Here is a 15,691-nt window from a genome sequence, read left to right as displayed (position 1 = left end):
CATGCTGTAATGTTGAAAAACAACTTTATTTTCCTCATACTGTCTGTCTGGATATACCTGTATTTACCCCTCTGTCTGAAACACTCTGTTTTAGCGCATTTTGACAGAATTGCAACAGAATTGCTTTGCTAGGCAACAGCTTGGGTCCATGTTTACTTCCTGTCAGCTGATGTCATTCACATACACTGCAAACCAGGAAGTAAACTTGTAAAGTAAAAATTGTGTCAAGGTTCTAAATATTGTATATTTGTGACATCACGAATGGACAGAAATCCTGACAGCTTGTTTCAAATGCAGAGTTTCTCAATATGGGCTGTGTGTGTATTTCCCTGTGGATTGAGTGTTTTGATACTTTCACAGTATTTATATAGGACTTAAGCCTGTTTTATAATAAAAAAAACACAAAAATCCCCCTTTTTTTTTAATAATATGGGACCTTTAATGAATTTCCATAGTAAAGAACTTGTCATTAGCAGGACTTTGCAGTGCTTGTTGAACAAAACCTTCAGTGTTTGACTTTACAGTCCCCTAAAAGCAGCATTTAAAACTACCTGTTGGCACCGACATCCTTTAGGTAAGTCCCTCACATAATTTATAGAGCACGGGAATCAGTGAAAGAACAACATTATCATTATTGTTTGTTATAAGATAAGATAAGATAAGATGAACCTTTATTAATCCCCGGAGGGAAATTCAGGTGTCAAAGCAGCAACATCAGCAAACAGAGTGAATCACAGGAGAGGTAAAGGTATACAAAAATTCTAAAGACAATAATAGAGATATAAAAGATACAGAGTGAATGGGTGAACATAGTGTGTACAGTCCGTCAATAAATAAATGTAGTATGTACAATAAATAAATAAATAAATAAATGTAATATGTACATATGTGCAGTCAGCAATAAAGTGGTATATAGGATGTATAGTGTAAAGTGAGTGTAAAGTGCGCCAGATAGTGCATGTTTAAATTTCTTAAAAGTCCTAATAGTTGTCATATGGGGGTCAGCCTATTAACTATTAATGTATATTAACTATTAACATATAATATAACTATTATGTAGTCATATTATTTCTTTATATTAATCTTGTGTCTAGGTGGAGGCTTCAGATAAGCCCAGTGGGTTTTTTGCCTCTTCTTGCACTTTATATTATTCCCTTATTTTTTTGTTATGTTGTATAGTCTTAAATTGTGCAAAAAAAATAAAATGAAAAATAAATAAAATAACATTTGAATGAAAAACCCAGAAAATCACTGCTTTTTTAATTTTATTATTATTATTTTTTTATTTCAAAATGGCAGTATACGTAGTAACATCAGAAAACATTAAAAACATTTACATACAAAAAAAGCATAGCAAAAACATAAACAAAGAGCTGTGCCAAACATAAAAGGACAACAGAAATGAAACAAAACCAACATAAAATAAAAAAAAAGAGACCACGCAAGAGCATGACAATAATTTCACTTAAAAACTAGATATTGCACACATTCATTGTTGAATCACTGCTTTTTTGTTACAGCCTCTATCATCATTCTGCACAGCTCTTTGGGTTGAACCATGATAGTGAAAATAAGGGGGGGTTCTCTGTCATAAATGCGTTTGCTGTACGCACTAACTACGGCATATATTTATCAAGAGGAGTCATATTTATCGATTTCACTTTATTTTAAGTAAATTAAACATTTTGACTTCGTGATTAATCATGCAAAGTAATCATTTAAAAAAAAAAAAAAAAATCACGCCACCCCCCCTCTCTGTGGATGAGAATGGTCTATCCGGGAAGCATGTTCAGTGTTTGGGGAAATACCATAAACAAACTGTGTTTCCTGTCAACTTGAACGAGTGTTTCCTCTTTCGTTTCAGCTTATTGCGACTGCGAAACACACGTTTTGCACCGTCTAGGACTAGTTTTGTGTTGTGTTATCGTTTGAAGCTGCTGCACCACAGTCTCAGTGTGTTATTACCCGGAGAATAACACATTTTGCTACTAGCTTTTTGGCTGCAGCTGCACCGTGTAGAGAAGAGAAGAGAGAACCATGTCTGATTTAATCCTGGTGCTCCTCTTAGTCGTGCTCCTGGTGTGTTTGCTCATGACCGTGGCTGGCTTCCTGCTGTACTCTGGACTACTGAGTGATGTGATCATAAAGACTGGGCCACCTCCTGTCAGAAATGTGACCATTGCTTATAAGTTCCAGGAGGGCTCCTACAAGGACTGCGGTGCAGCCTACACAGAGACCTGCAGCATCGGGCCCAAGCTGAGCACCGTGGGGGTCTTCTATGATGACCCCAAACAGGTGAGACCAACAGGACTCAGTTACACTCTGTTATAGTCCAACCACACAGCCAGCAGTGTATCTGTGTTTACACTTGACCTCATGACATAACCATAACACCCACTGTACTTTGTTTCCTGATAAGATGTTGCATGCTGGGTGAGATAGGCTTTGTTTGACCTGGCAAGAGTCTAAAAGGTCACAGAAAGAGAGAGTTGATATTTAAAACTTTTCACACTTTTAAGAGGTGTGATTGTTTATAGTACACTACTCAGCAATAGAGTCTTTGGGGATATGAAAGTGTAATGCAACAGGGCTATAAAAGAAACATCACAAGTTCACAGAGGTCAAGTGGGCATCTTTAAATTGCATCAACTGTTAATCAACTTATCGTTTTGCTCTAAAATAGTTGTATACGGTTTTACAATTTCAGTGAGTTTCTAATGGGGTTGTCTATCTACTGATAATGCTGTCTGAGGGGTCTTGGAGATTTGATGTACGATACGATACGATAATACTTAATTGTCAGACAGGTCTGAAATTTGTTTTGCATCACAGCAGCTCCATTTGCAACATCACAAAAAGGAAAAAGACAAGAAACAAGGATCGGACATTTAAACACAAGGATATGTACATTTAAACATATGAAAGGGTAATGTAAACAGGGCTTTAAATTGTAAAAAGAATAAAAAAAACCCCCCCACAAGTTCACAGAAGTCAAGTTGGCATCTTTAAATTGCTTCTTTTGTCCAAACAATAATCCAAAACCAAATATATATATTTCATGTAAAGTCATAAATGACAAAGAGAAGCAGCACATCGTCAGAGGTTGATATTTAAAACTTATATTTTCACAATTTTAAGAGTTGTGATTGTTTATAGTACACTACTCAGCAACAGGCCTGCCTTAAAGTCTTTTGGGATATGAAAGTGTAATGTAAACAGGGCTATAAAATGTAAAAAAAACAACCAAAAAAAACATCAGAAGTTCACAGAAGTCAAGTTGGCATCTTTAAATTGCTTCTTTTGTCCAACCAAAAGTCCAAAACCAAATATATTCAAGATTCAAGATGTTTATTGTCACGCCGGTTATACAGGTACAAACGTGTGAAAGACTTTTTGCTGGGAAGCTCCATTAAAATAATAAGTTAAATTACATTTACATTACAATTATAAAAGGAAATACTTTGTACAAGGACATATTAATAACATATACAGGCATATTAAGAACAAGAGTCTAAAAGGTCACGGAAAGTTTTTTGTATTATTATTGTCAGTTTTTTTTGTTATGTGTGTTTTTTTTTTTTTTTTAACTCTATTCTTTCTTTTTGTCATTATTATTATTGTTATTTCTTTTCTTGGTTTTGTTTTGTTTTTTGAATGTTGAGGTTGTTTTCTCTTTCTAGTGTACTTGATGGGTTTGTCTGTAAAGCTCATCTACTTAAAAGTTGGTTTATAGACTGTTGTAATTACGAACAGTGGATTGCATATATGAAAACAGCCTTGAAAAAAGGGAAAAATAAAGTATATAAAAATAAATAAAAGGTCACAGAAAAAGAGGGTTGATATTTAAAACTTAGATTTTCACAATTTCAAAGAGTTGTGATCGATTATAGTACACTACTCAGCATCAGTCCTGTCTTACAGTGTAGGGGGATAAGAAAGTGTAATGTAAACAGGGCTATACAATGTCAAAAAAAAAAAAAACATCACAAGTTCAGAGGTCAAGTTGGCATCTTTAAATTGCTTCTTTTGTCCAACCAATAGTCCAAAAACACATATATATTTCATGCAGCACATCGTCACATTTGAGAAGCTGAAACCAGCAGATGTTTTGCATCTGTGCTTTAAAATAGACTAAACGGTTATCAAAATTGTTGCTCTTTAACTTTCTGTCCATCAACTATAAATCAATTTATCATTAAGCTCTAAAAAAGTTGTATAAGGTTTTACAATTTCAGTGAGTTTTATAATAAGGTTGTCTATCTGCTGATGGTCCTGTTTGAAGGTCTTGGAGATTTGATACGGAAGTGTTACAATGTGCCGTATAACAGGATGTGATTCACTTTAATTCAGCATGCATGGCTCAAGGGGTTAAATGCACAAGCGGCCTTTTGAAGGAACTGAGCCTGGATGATGAAACCAGTCAGCTGTTCAATGCCACGTTGCACTGTTGATACTTTTTCCTCTCTCATCTGTGGCTCCGGGGTGTTTCTGCATTTGTATGCCTCTGACTCAAAGAGTAACCAGTCTGCAAACTAGAAGGGCAAACACAGCCACGTGTCTGAAGACAGCTGATACATGACTGCGTGTACACGTTTTGGTCCAGTCTAAACGGTTATGACATTACAGTCACTATTCAGATGCAAGAGAAACAATGAATCTCCCTTCGTCTTTCTGATCCTAATCCAAAAACCCAAACCAAATCTCATAAAGGGTCATTCCTCAGCTGAGATCTGCAGTTGTTCATCACGAGTTGTGTTTTTAGTCAACAAGAGATGTCTTGACAACAGCTGCTTGTTAGACGGGAATGTTTATTGGGTTCCCAGCTGATGAGGGCAGAGTACACACATGATACATTTTCACAAAGAGGCAGAATATATCCTGTTTTATAGCTTAATCCATGACTAAACAACTAAATTAACTGTAAAGTGTGGTTTGCTTTTTGATTAACTCTTAGCTCAGCTTATATTGTGTCCGTTCTGCTGACATTTGAGTCTGTTGTGGTCGGGTGAGTTAAGCCATCTGACAAACAGTAACTGCACAGTAACTCAGTCTGAGTAGTTGACAAGGTGCATACATAGACTACGGCTAGTTAGTAGTATTAAGTCAATTGTGTTTTCTGGTTTCTGGTTCCTTCTTATCCTTTGTGGAGTTTGGCACACTGCAGCACTTTGTGTTTGTCTTTCTGCTTACCCCTGACAGTTTCTCTGTAGCCTGGCTGCCATCCTTCTTTAAGTAAAGGCTTTTAGTGGAAACCCTGACTGTGAGTCATGCCAGTGGAAAGTTGTGGCAGGAGGATCATTGAGGAGCTTTTTTTAAACGTTTCTGCTGAGTTTATGGAGAGTCTGGATCATAAGGGGCCATTTTTAGGATATCCAAAAGTCTCTGCAGGGCGGAGGGGTCTGTGTCTATTTTGAGATAATCTGAAGATGTATGGACTTTGATATATGGAGATAGATTAGACATCACAGAAATATATTAAGCATCAAAATAGTGTCATTAACTTAACTGATTCAAAGTTTAGTAGCCCAAGCTCCAAACTTTGACGTCAAAAAAAAGCTTTGTCTACTGATTCAGAGAATAAAGCCCCAGTCAGTCTCATAGTAAAACATGTCTACATGTAATAGTAAATTAAAACAAAGAGTGGGGTGATACAAGCTTACAGTAAGCTCTAAATGATTTACTGGCCCTTTATCACTGAAAGCTGCAAATCTGTTTGCTGCTTTCAATGTTTGTCCTGTGACATGAGAACTTGTTGACCTTCTTTGTTTACAAAGGCCAAGAGTCTGATAACTCACCACCAGCCACACGAGTACACTCAAAATGTGAGAGATGCCATTTGGCTGAACTTTGGCTGAGATGGAATTTGTGGTAAATGTTAATAATACTTGTTTTTTATGTGACTCAGTCCAAAACTGTAATGCACTAATTAAAGAGTGAAGACTCTTGTTGCTACACTTTGCCATTTTGCTGTGTTTAGACTAGACCTTAACACTCAAAGTGGCTTCTGCATCCGGTTCTATAAATGTTTATGAATACAGGAAAGTATTCATAAACCACTAAAACTGTTGTGCCATTTCTCCATTAAGTCAATGACAAGAGTTTTTGAGCTACATCTAAGCTGGTTGCCTTTGAGTGTTTAATCATAAAATATTGATAATAAGTGAGTATACTCAGTACTACTGGGGCTACTACTACTACACAGTGGTGTAGCTGACACATCTCAACAAGAGGGATCCGGGTTCGAACCCGCTGGCCAGCTTGGGGCCCTTCTGTGTGGAGTTTGGAGTTTGCATGTTCTCCCCGTGTTGGCGTGGATTTTCTCCGGCTTCGTCCTGGGCGGCTGTGGCTCAGAGGGTAGAGCAGGTTATCCTCCAATCGGAAGGTCGGTGGTTCGATCCCCGGCTGCTCCGGGTCACATGTCGATGTGTCCTTGAGCAAGGCACTTAACCCCAAATTCTCCCGAAGGCTTAGCCATCGGTGTGTGAATGAGTATTTAGATTAGATCCTGATGGGCAAGTTGGAGTTTAGCAGCCTCTGCCATCAGTGCGTGAATGTGTGAATGCTGACATGTAGTGTGATTTGTAGTGGTCGGAAGACTAGAAAAGCGCTATATTAAATGCAAGTCTATTTACCATTTACCATCCTCCCACAGTCCATAAACGATGTTAGGTTAATCGTTGATTCTAAATTGCCCGTGTGAATGTGAGCATGAATGTTTGTCAGCTATGTGTGACCCTGCGACCCTGAATAGGATCAGTTACAGATAATGATGGACTCAGTACAACAGCCTCCACCCTGTACTAAGCATTATAAGCCCGTATCATTAATGCTCACTACAGCCACTAGATGGCAGTGTTGGCATTGAAATTGAGTTGTGTGGGAGGTAGGCTCATCCTGCAAATCACATTGATCTTTATACGTAATTTATTACCATGACATTAAAAGTAGTGGGACTCAGTGTCTTATAATTAATTCAGTCAAAAATGGATTTCATCATATCAGAATAGAATATTTCAAACCTACACAAGTGGCTGTGTATTAATTGGCCACTGAGACACTTCTAGTATTTCTTGTTTTCAACAAATTGCAGTCATTTGCATTCACATTGCATTTTTAGTTGTGATATAATCCCTGTTTAATGACTACAGTGAAAGCCAGTAGGACTCTGTTTCCTGAGGACAATCAGTCAGACCTAACTGCAGCAACAACAACAACGGATCAAATTAATCACTGGATGTGGAAAGAGCAGGCTTCTGGTCTGGTGGCTAAATCTACTGTATGTTTGGGAAGTCAGACATCTCTCTGGACAGAGAGGACTTTTTGATTTCACTGGTCTGCACCGGTAAAGGCAGGTCGTCGCCTCATTCAGTTAAGCTCTTAATCATGTCATGCATGTGTGTGTTTTGCATGTATGCTTGTAATTGTCATAACTTATTATCACAAACGCCTGAAGGATTGAACAGTTTAGCAGTTTGGCTCACATGGGGTCAGTCATCTGGACAGCGACCCACAACACTGGGTCACACTTTAAACTCACCTAACCATTCAAGGCATAGGTTGCCTCAGGCTCTGCGGTAATGGGGCTCTGACACAAGTATTGAATAAATCCCGGTCTGGATAAAAGACAAACTAACTGATTGAATTCCTGGGTTGTAGCCCTTTGTTATGTTGTAGAATAGCAAGGAGTAAAAAAAAATCCACAGGCGGGCTGCTCGCCTGTCTGCAAGGACTCTCCGGAGCAAAATTCATTAGTGGACAGCAGTGAGTGCTCAGAGGCCAGCGTGTGTTTCATGAACAAAAAACACCAGAGAATAAAGAACTCCAAGATAAATGTAATTTTATTGTCTGGATAGAATTAGTAGGTAGTATAAATATTAGGGCTGTGTATTGGCAAGAATCTGGCGATATGATGCGTATCATGATACAGGGGTAACAATTCAATATATTGCGATACTGTAAGCAAGGTGTTATATATATATATATATATATATATATTTTTTTTTTAAATCTAATTTTAGGAAAACTGTCATAGTATAAAGACACATCAAATCTGATTAAAAAAAGTCAAGTGAACTGGCTACTATGGGGACTAACATCATTACACATTAATACAATTGGACTCATTGGATCCACAAGCGTCTCAGCTTTACAGGGATACCCAATTTATGTAATCCTAAGACTGTTTATTGACCCCAGTATGCAGAAATATTAAAATACATCATTTTAGAATAGGTGAAAATAACACATTTATACTGCATGCAAAAACTGCATGGTCTTTGCCCCAAACTGCATGTGATTATCATAAAGTGGACATGTCTGTAAAGGGGAGACTCGTGGGTACCCAGAGAACCCATTTTCATTCACATATCTTGAGGTCAGAGGTCAAGGGACCCCTTTGAAAATGGCCATGCCAGTTTTTCCTCGCCAAAATTTAGCGTAACTTTGGAGCTTAATTTAGCCTCTTTAATGACATGCAAGTATGACATGGTTGGTATCAATGGATTCCTTATTTTTTCTAGTTTCATGCCAGTATCTTCACTGTAGCTTTAAAACTGAGCCCGCTAAAACATCCGAAAGACAGAATAGCGTCCGAGTCCGTCGGTCGGCCGTCTGATTTTTAATTGGTTAATTAAAAATCGATGCAGTGTTTTGGAGAATCGATATCGCAAAACGTAATATCGCAATACTCGTGTATCAATATTTTCTCACATCCCTAACAAATATATTATGGATATACCATTTATTTAACCATTATGCTGTCTGTAGTAGATATGATCGACGTCTATCCGTACTTGGTAGAACTACACAGCAAATGCAGCTGCCTCTGACACTGGTAACATGTTGTGTTTGTTGCGGGGCTGAACTAGAGCTGCTGTTTGCTTCATCCTCTGATCTACTGAATTCCCACTTTGTTTCAGCTTCTGCAGCAAACCCACTCGTGGCTCCCCATGACAAGCAAGAGAAAATGAAATGTCATGTGTAGACGTATATGGGAGTGGCAGTGAGAGATGAGGCTGGGTGTGGAGCTGCCTTGGAAGAGGGGTATAAATTGGTAGGAGTCTGACTCACCTTGAGAGCCTCGCAGTGCTCCAATTCATCAATCGGAATTTCAGATCAGAGCGGCGAGCATCGCTGCACTCCTAGTCAAATTTATTAGCATTTTACTGCCGCTTGTCTGTCTGTCGACACCAGCAACATGAAAGGGGGGCTTCTGGCAAGGAGTTGCCGCTTTTAAAAGGTGGATATAAAATGAGATATAAATACGCTGATACTCTGAAGTCTGGTCCCACAGGTCCTCAAGTCAATATTATGCAAGAGTGTGGACATGCTGGCTCTCCCTATAGTAAAACACCCCATTAATGTTTATGGACATCTCTACACTGAGTGAGATGCTGCAAAAACGAGAATGCAGAAATCCAGATAGAATCTATTAAACGTGGAACTGCTTTTTATCCCGTAACACAATTGTTGAGGGTATTTTTTTAGGGATGCCATCTTGATCCATTTTCATGTAGAAAGGAAGACATTACTTTACAAGCTGACATGCTACGATTAGTCAGTGACACAAGATGGTGAAGAATGCTTTTAAATCCTCCGTGCCATCAATCCGGTGACACGTATTGGCTTTTTCACCCCGTGTTATGATGCGCAGGATATTGGATTACACAGGCGAATATTTATCAGAGAGCAAGGACGTGGAGAAAGCGAGCCGAACATTTGTAGAGAAGGAAGTAAGCGTTATGCAGAGGAGGCAGGAATTCATTCATATCTCCTATTAGAGAAGATTACCTCCCTGCTCTGTGACATCTGGCTGGAGGAGTGCCACACTACGTCCAGCTGGCCAAGGAGTTGGTGAACCAACTCAACGACTGTGGCGAAGGAAAAAGCTGAGTCCTGCCTCCAGCAGGCTGCTTATCCACGCCAGTAATTATACATGCCAGAACTCCCAGGATGCCATGTGTAATTACCAGCTAAGTCTGAGCGCAGCCTAAAGGCACAGAGCTGCACTTGCTGAAAGAGAAAGAGACCGAAAAAAAAGATTTCCACTAGCTCCTGACTCATTGGGGCCCACACCTCATCACTGCAGTGGATATATAATCTGATTTGTGAGCTTGAGGCCCCCCCCCCCTTCCAAACGAGGACATATTGATGTTGTGAAGAAGTCTTCATTTTATTTTCACAATCATAACAAGCAGTGATACATTCAAGTGGCTTATCAGTAGAGGTGGGAATCACCAGAAGCCCCACGATACGATATTATCACAATACTTAAGTCACAACACGATCTTATTGCAATTTTTGTATTGCGATAAGATATATTGCGATTTATTACCTTTTCAGGTCTGCAAATTATGTTGTATGATGTTTATCAACATCTGTCTCAGAGTTTTCATTCACATATCTTGAGATCAGAGGTCAAGGGACCCCTTTGAAAATGGCCATGCCAGTTTTTGATGATGTGATGTTTAGTGTTCTTCCCGACAAGCTAACATGACATGGTTGGTACAAATTGGGTTTTCTAGTTTCATATACCAGTATCTTCACTCTAGCTTTAAGACTGAGTCCTACAACCTCTGAAAGACACAATAGAGCGCTCCAGGGATGACATATTTTTGTAGGCCAACCAGGAAGTTGGCATCGCCCTGGGTTCCCTCGACAAAGAGCCAATGGGATTTTTCAATTGAGTTTTGGATTATTGCAGAAAATAAACTCTGTTGCAGACAAACGTTTGTGATACTTACACGTTTTGTTCAGCAAGATAATCTTATCACAAATGAACACCACTTTTTATGATTTTTCAAGTTTGAATGCAATCGCCAGAAGTAAAAAGCTAACGTTACGCTATAAACGGACTACACCACGGTCGCATGAGCGTGAGTATACACAACGAGGCTGTAATGGTGAACGAGTCGGCGTGATGACGTTTAGTAGTTTCATTTAGCCACTGGTTAGCAACTGCCTTTTTTAAGACGCGTAAAAAGCTTCAAAATTCACAATTGGGATTTATACTGACATATTTTATATAGTAGAACAAAACGTTAAAATCTCCTCAGCTTGTGTTAACCACAGACATTTTTCCATGCATCTAACTAAAAACCCATTGACTCCCAGACGAGGGAACAGGAAGTACTAAAATGCAAACTCATTTCCGGATTTTAGGACTCATTCCTGTAGCAGCGGATTGGCGGATTGTTAAGAAGTGAATAGTTAATATAATAAAAGATCGATACTTGACGTCCGTGTATTGATATAATATTGCCACGCAAAATAAAGTGATACTCTGCTATAATGATTTTTTCTCCCACCCCTACTTATCAATGTGATGGTTGGTTTTTCTTTGTCCCCAAACTGTAAAATGACCCTCACTGTTCCCTTGCTAAACCAGTTCGCTTTAACTGCAATTGTTTGGGTAAAAGCATAATTGCTTCACTGCAATTGCTGCTCCATTAATTCAGCTGCAAACAGCCCATCACAGCATACCTGTGGTCCCAGTGCTGTGCAGACCTATTAGTTTCAATTTCCCTCCCGGTGACTTCGTCTCCGCTGCTTCGTCTGCCGGTGGGGGGGGCGAACGGCTTCCAATCAGCTGAGACGGGTTATCACTCTGACACACTGAAGCAAAAGACGGCTCTTGTTGAGAGATTGCTTATCCCGTAGTCCTCTGCTCTTCTTGCTCCACATGTGTCAGGTTCTTTGCTTGTTCACGGAAGTGGCCTAAACACCATCTGTCTCTCTGCTCCAGATATAGAAAGAAAATGATCCTGCGAGCTGCTGAACAGATAGAGACGGCTCTCCAGCAAAGGCAGTGATGTGTGTGTTGTTTGTGTGATACATTTATCAGATGCGTTTGGACCGTTGGGTGAAATGTTTTGGGTCATTATGCGCTCTTCGCAAACTTGATGTGTTCTTTATGGATGCTGCATTCGCTGCTTGACGCGCTTCAATGCAGACGTCGATGTGAAGACGGCCAGAGGAAGTCCAGAGAGACTCCAAGATTGCAGAAATATTAACTGCAGTGCAGTGAAGGACCCTCGTACAATCCCAGCCTCTTAACTCCATTCTGGCGTAATGGTTAACCCAGTTTGCCAACAAGAGCATGAAGGGCAAAATGTGATGTTTGCCCACATTTTTTAATTTCAGTGACGCTTTTTAGTTGTTGAATTGCATAACTAAAAGGCAGCATGCAAAATGAACTAAGAGAAATGTATTTATTCATTTGAAGGTCTTTTCTCCTCCCTCACTGCAGTGCTGTTGCCTTCCCGTAGTTTATACGGTGCGTTTAAAGAGGGAGCTGATGTTATGGTCTTTCAATGTTAATCGCTCCCAATATGCTAATTTGGCTGCAAATTTTGTTGATCAGTCACTTGGCAGTTGTGTTTTAATGAGCGTGGAGATGGTCCTCGGTCAGGCGGAGTACGCTATGCTCATTATGATCCTGTCTTTACAGTAAACGCAGAGCGTTGGCTGCTTGCCTTGTTTGTCCCTCTCCTCCCCAACCTGCTGCTAACACTTCAGAAATGACCATTTGTAAACGGGACCGGCACTCCCAACTCTCAACAAATGCATCCCGAGTGGTGATAGCCAGGAGGGAAGACATGCAGGGCTTAGAGGAGGAAAGATGAAGAGAGTAAATCCTCATTACGTGTCTGCTAATAAAGAATTACCTCTGTCAGCCATGCCTTTTTATTGTTGGAGTGCCCTCATCCATCAAGAAAAGGCCCTTGTAGCCTCAAGCAAAGAATTGCTTTTGAAATTACTTTCTTTCCCAACAGGTCCCTGGAGACCTGGCTTAAGGGAATCCGGTAGAGATGGGATTGGCACCATTTGTGAGCCATCATAGAGTCCCGTGGGCCATGAGCTCTGCAAAAGTTGGCTGTATATGTCTTTTTTCTTACTCGATTTAACGAGCTCGTTTAGCATAGGGAAATATAAGAAATTAATGTTTGTTGCTGTACATGAAATCAGCAGAGACATACTCAGAGGAAATTAAACATTTGTGTAAATCTTGCAGATAGCTTCAATGTACATTCAGTGGATTTTACAAGTCACTGTTAACTGAATTTGTTTTCTGCAGCTTGGTACGGAAACATAATAATACCAGTGTTCAGTTACAGAGGAAAAACCTCCCCAGTCTCCCCATTATCTGACTCTCCACTTCTCACCCAGGTCAATCAAAAGCCACAGTCGGCTTTCCTCGGCTACCTGCGGGAAATGGAATCACACGCTGCCTTCCAAAATACAACTCTGGTAGCAGCCGGCTTTTAGAGTGCCACCGCTGCCCAGCGTGGACAGTGTCTGAGAATATCTACCTTTTGTGGTGTTAGAATTTTAGACACAAGCAAAACAACTTTGATGGGGAAGACAATACAAGTCAAGTACATGGAGTGGTGTTCCTCTCTTTCCTAATTGCCTGTAGTCTCCGGGGTGTGTTATCTGGAGGGAAGAAGCAGAGATGAGATGCAGTCAGGGCTGCTGTTTGTTCTGTGCTACTGTGTGGGATGTGAATGATAGCCAGAGCCCTGAATGATATCATTAGTGAACTACTGGTTTGGCTAACACACTGTAGTCTATCAGTGCGGAGAGCATGAGAGATGGCGAGATAAGATACCGGAGCTAGGCCGTGGGAGGACAGTTGTTATCCTCTCGCTCTGTTTGAATGGTTATTGTTGCGTCTTATCATAGACCACCAGTGTTGACAAGGAGTAGCTCTGTACAGGAGGCTGGCTGACAGCCCATACATTTAATGTGTTCCTGAAGGAAAGAGGGCGATGCAGACCGACCCCTGCACATAAATCCATTTAGATGAGAACATTATAATACAATTCAATTGTTTAAAAAAAAAAAAAAGAGGCTAAGGAACAAAGGTCATGAACAATTATATTAATATGGTATACAGCACCGGGTGATAATTCAATATTAATGTAATGATATGATCATATTGTGTTATTAATGATTTCAAGCTACTTGTGATGAACAATTTTCATTCAATTTATTCAAGTGCACGTTTTACCCGTTTTTTTTTCAATATACTGTATATGTATGTGGATTTGCAAACATTTGACATATCATGATGAATATAGATGTCAGAGCAAGATTTGTGAGGCTGTACTACTGCTACGTTCCATTTACCTCGGAAATTGGAAGTCGGGGCTGGGACTGATGTCACACCCGAGTTGGCCGCGTTCCAGTACAAGTCGGAAAACTTAATGGAGTTTGCTCCAGCCAGGTGAGCCATTGTTAGCAATACCCGTTGATCACAATTTTCGTAGTGGCCAATTGGTGGAATTACAACTTCCGTGTCCGTCAAATTATACCATTGGGCCCAAAAAGACTTTTCCCCATACACTTACATTGGGAAAGAGACGTCTGTAGCTCAGCAGATAATTTTGTATGGAATTGATTTAAGCCGTACCACTCGACCCCTACAGGAACATTTCTGCTTTCATATCAATAATGATTGTGTCAAAATAGATGCCATCTTTGTCAAAATGTTCACTCCACTATTATGATTTTTTTTTAATGTCATTTCTTCAATATATGCTACTAAGCCTTATACTAGATTTGTCTTCATTGTCACATGGCTGTAATGACTGACTCTGACAATGCTAACGCAGCCATTCTGACTGCCTGTATTTGCTATGACTCATTGCTTCATTGTAAATAGATCAAGTGTAGCTCATGCTGCCTTCAATGAATAATTCCCTGTCAAAAGCAGGTGATCTGTGTTCTCTGACTCACTGTTGAACATGGTGGTAAGGGTCTCTGTCAGGTGACAGTAAAGATTATCTGCTCATGCTCTGCTCATGCTCACCAGGCACTGTCAGTCATTATTATTACCCACATGATACAGACATTAAGAGGCACCGAGGGTTCGGTTGGGGTGATCAAATAGATTTATCTCAGCCGGGGAGTCTCACCGGCAGCCAACCACGCTGAATTACGGCACAAAAGCTGCTGTATGGACAAAGTAGGACAGTGGGAAGAGTGCAGTGTAGTAGCAGCAGCAGCAGCAGCAGCAGCAGCAGCAGCACAATGCGGTCAAAAATAACCCCGAATGTGAGAAATGAGAAGGAAAAGAAGAGAAGGTTGTGGCGGTTAGATGTGATAATTGTGCGAGGACGCCAGGGACATGAAAATGAGTGTTGCTGACTCCCATCTGTGCCCCCTCAGTGCCAGCCCTTCACAGACGGCCACTGTCACACAGCAGAAACCAGCAGCATGTCTTAAACGACCATACCAGGGTTTTTGTATGTTTTATCCCATGTAGTACAGATCACATATACTGTATTTACTTTGTTTTGGAGTTGTTAATCCTCGCCACTGGTTCCCAATTCTAAGAGTGATATAAAAATCAACTTGCAGAGACAAAACTTGCTCGAATTGGCTCTGTCGCAGTGAAGATTATGTTTGCTTTTGGTTGTGTCAACATGACATTACTCATATGTGTCTCTCAAAGTTGATTTTCATACTGGCCTAATATATTATTTTCTTTTTTTCTGCATATAATCTGTGCATGATTTCTTACAGCATCATTATTATTGGCAGTTTTCATGTCTAAATGTATGATTACAATTTATTTTACCCACGTCTGCCTGGAAGTTATGAAACATGTTCTTAGACATCAAAGATTTTGTGGCTAGATCTAGTAAATGGTGGGCAGGAATGTACAATGTACCTATGTGATGTTTTT

The 15,691-nt window shown here is 39.9% G+C and overlaps 1 protein-coding gene across 1 annotated transcript in view; it reads left to right on the top strand.

The window, feature by feature from the left end:
* Positions 1-1,790: 1,790 nt before the first annotated feature.
* tex264a (testis expressed 264, ER-phagy receptor a) overlaps positions 1,791-15,691 on the top strand; it is an 87,683-nt gene continuing 73,782 nt past the window's right edge. Inside the window, exon 1 of the mRNA XM_037769229.1 lies at positions 1,791-2,295. Within this exon, the coding sequence (XP_037625157.1) occupies positions 2,038-2,295 (258 nt within the window). The 5' untranslated portion in view covers positions 1,791-2,037. The remainder of the gene's footprint in view (positions 2,296-15,691) is intronic.

The sequence above is a fragment of the Sebastes umbrosus genome, chromosome 1 (genome assembly GCF_015220745.1).
Source record: "Sebastes umbrosus isolate fSebUmb1 chromosome 1, fSebUmb1.pri, whole genome shotgun sequence".
NCBI lineage: Eukaryota > Metazoa > Chordata > Actinopteri > Perciformes > Sebastidae > Sebastes > Sebastes umbrosus.
Note: the sequence above shows the minus strand (reverse complement) of the source record. Positions and strands in the feature narration are given on the sequence as shown.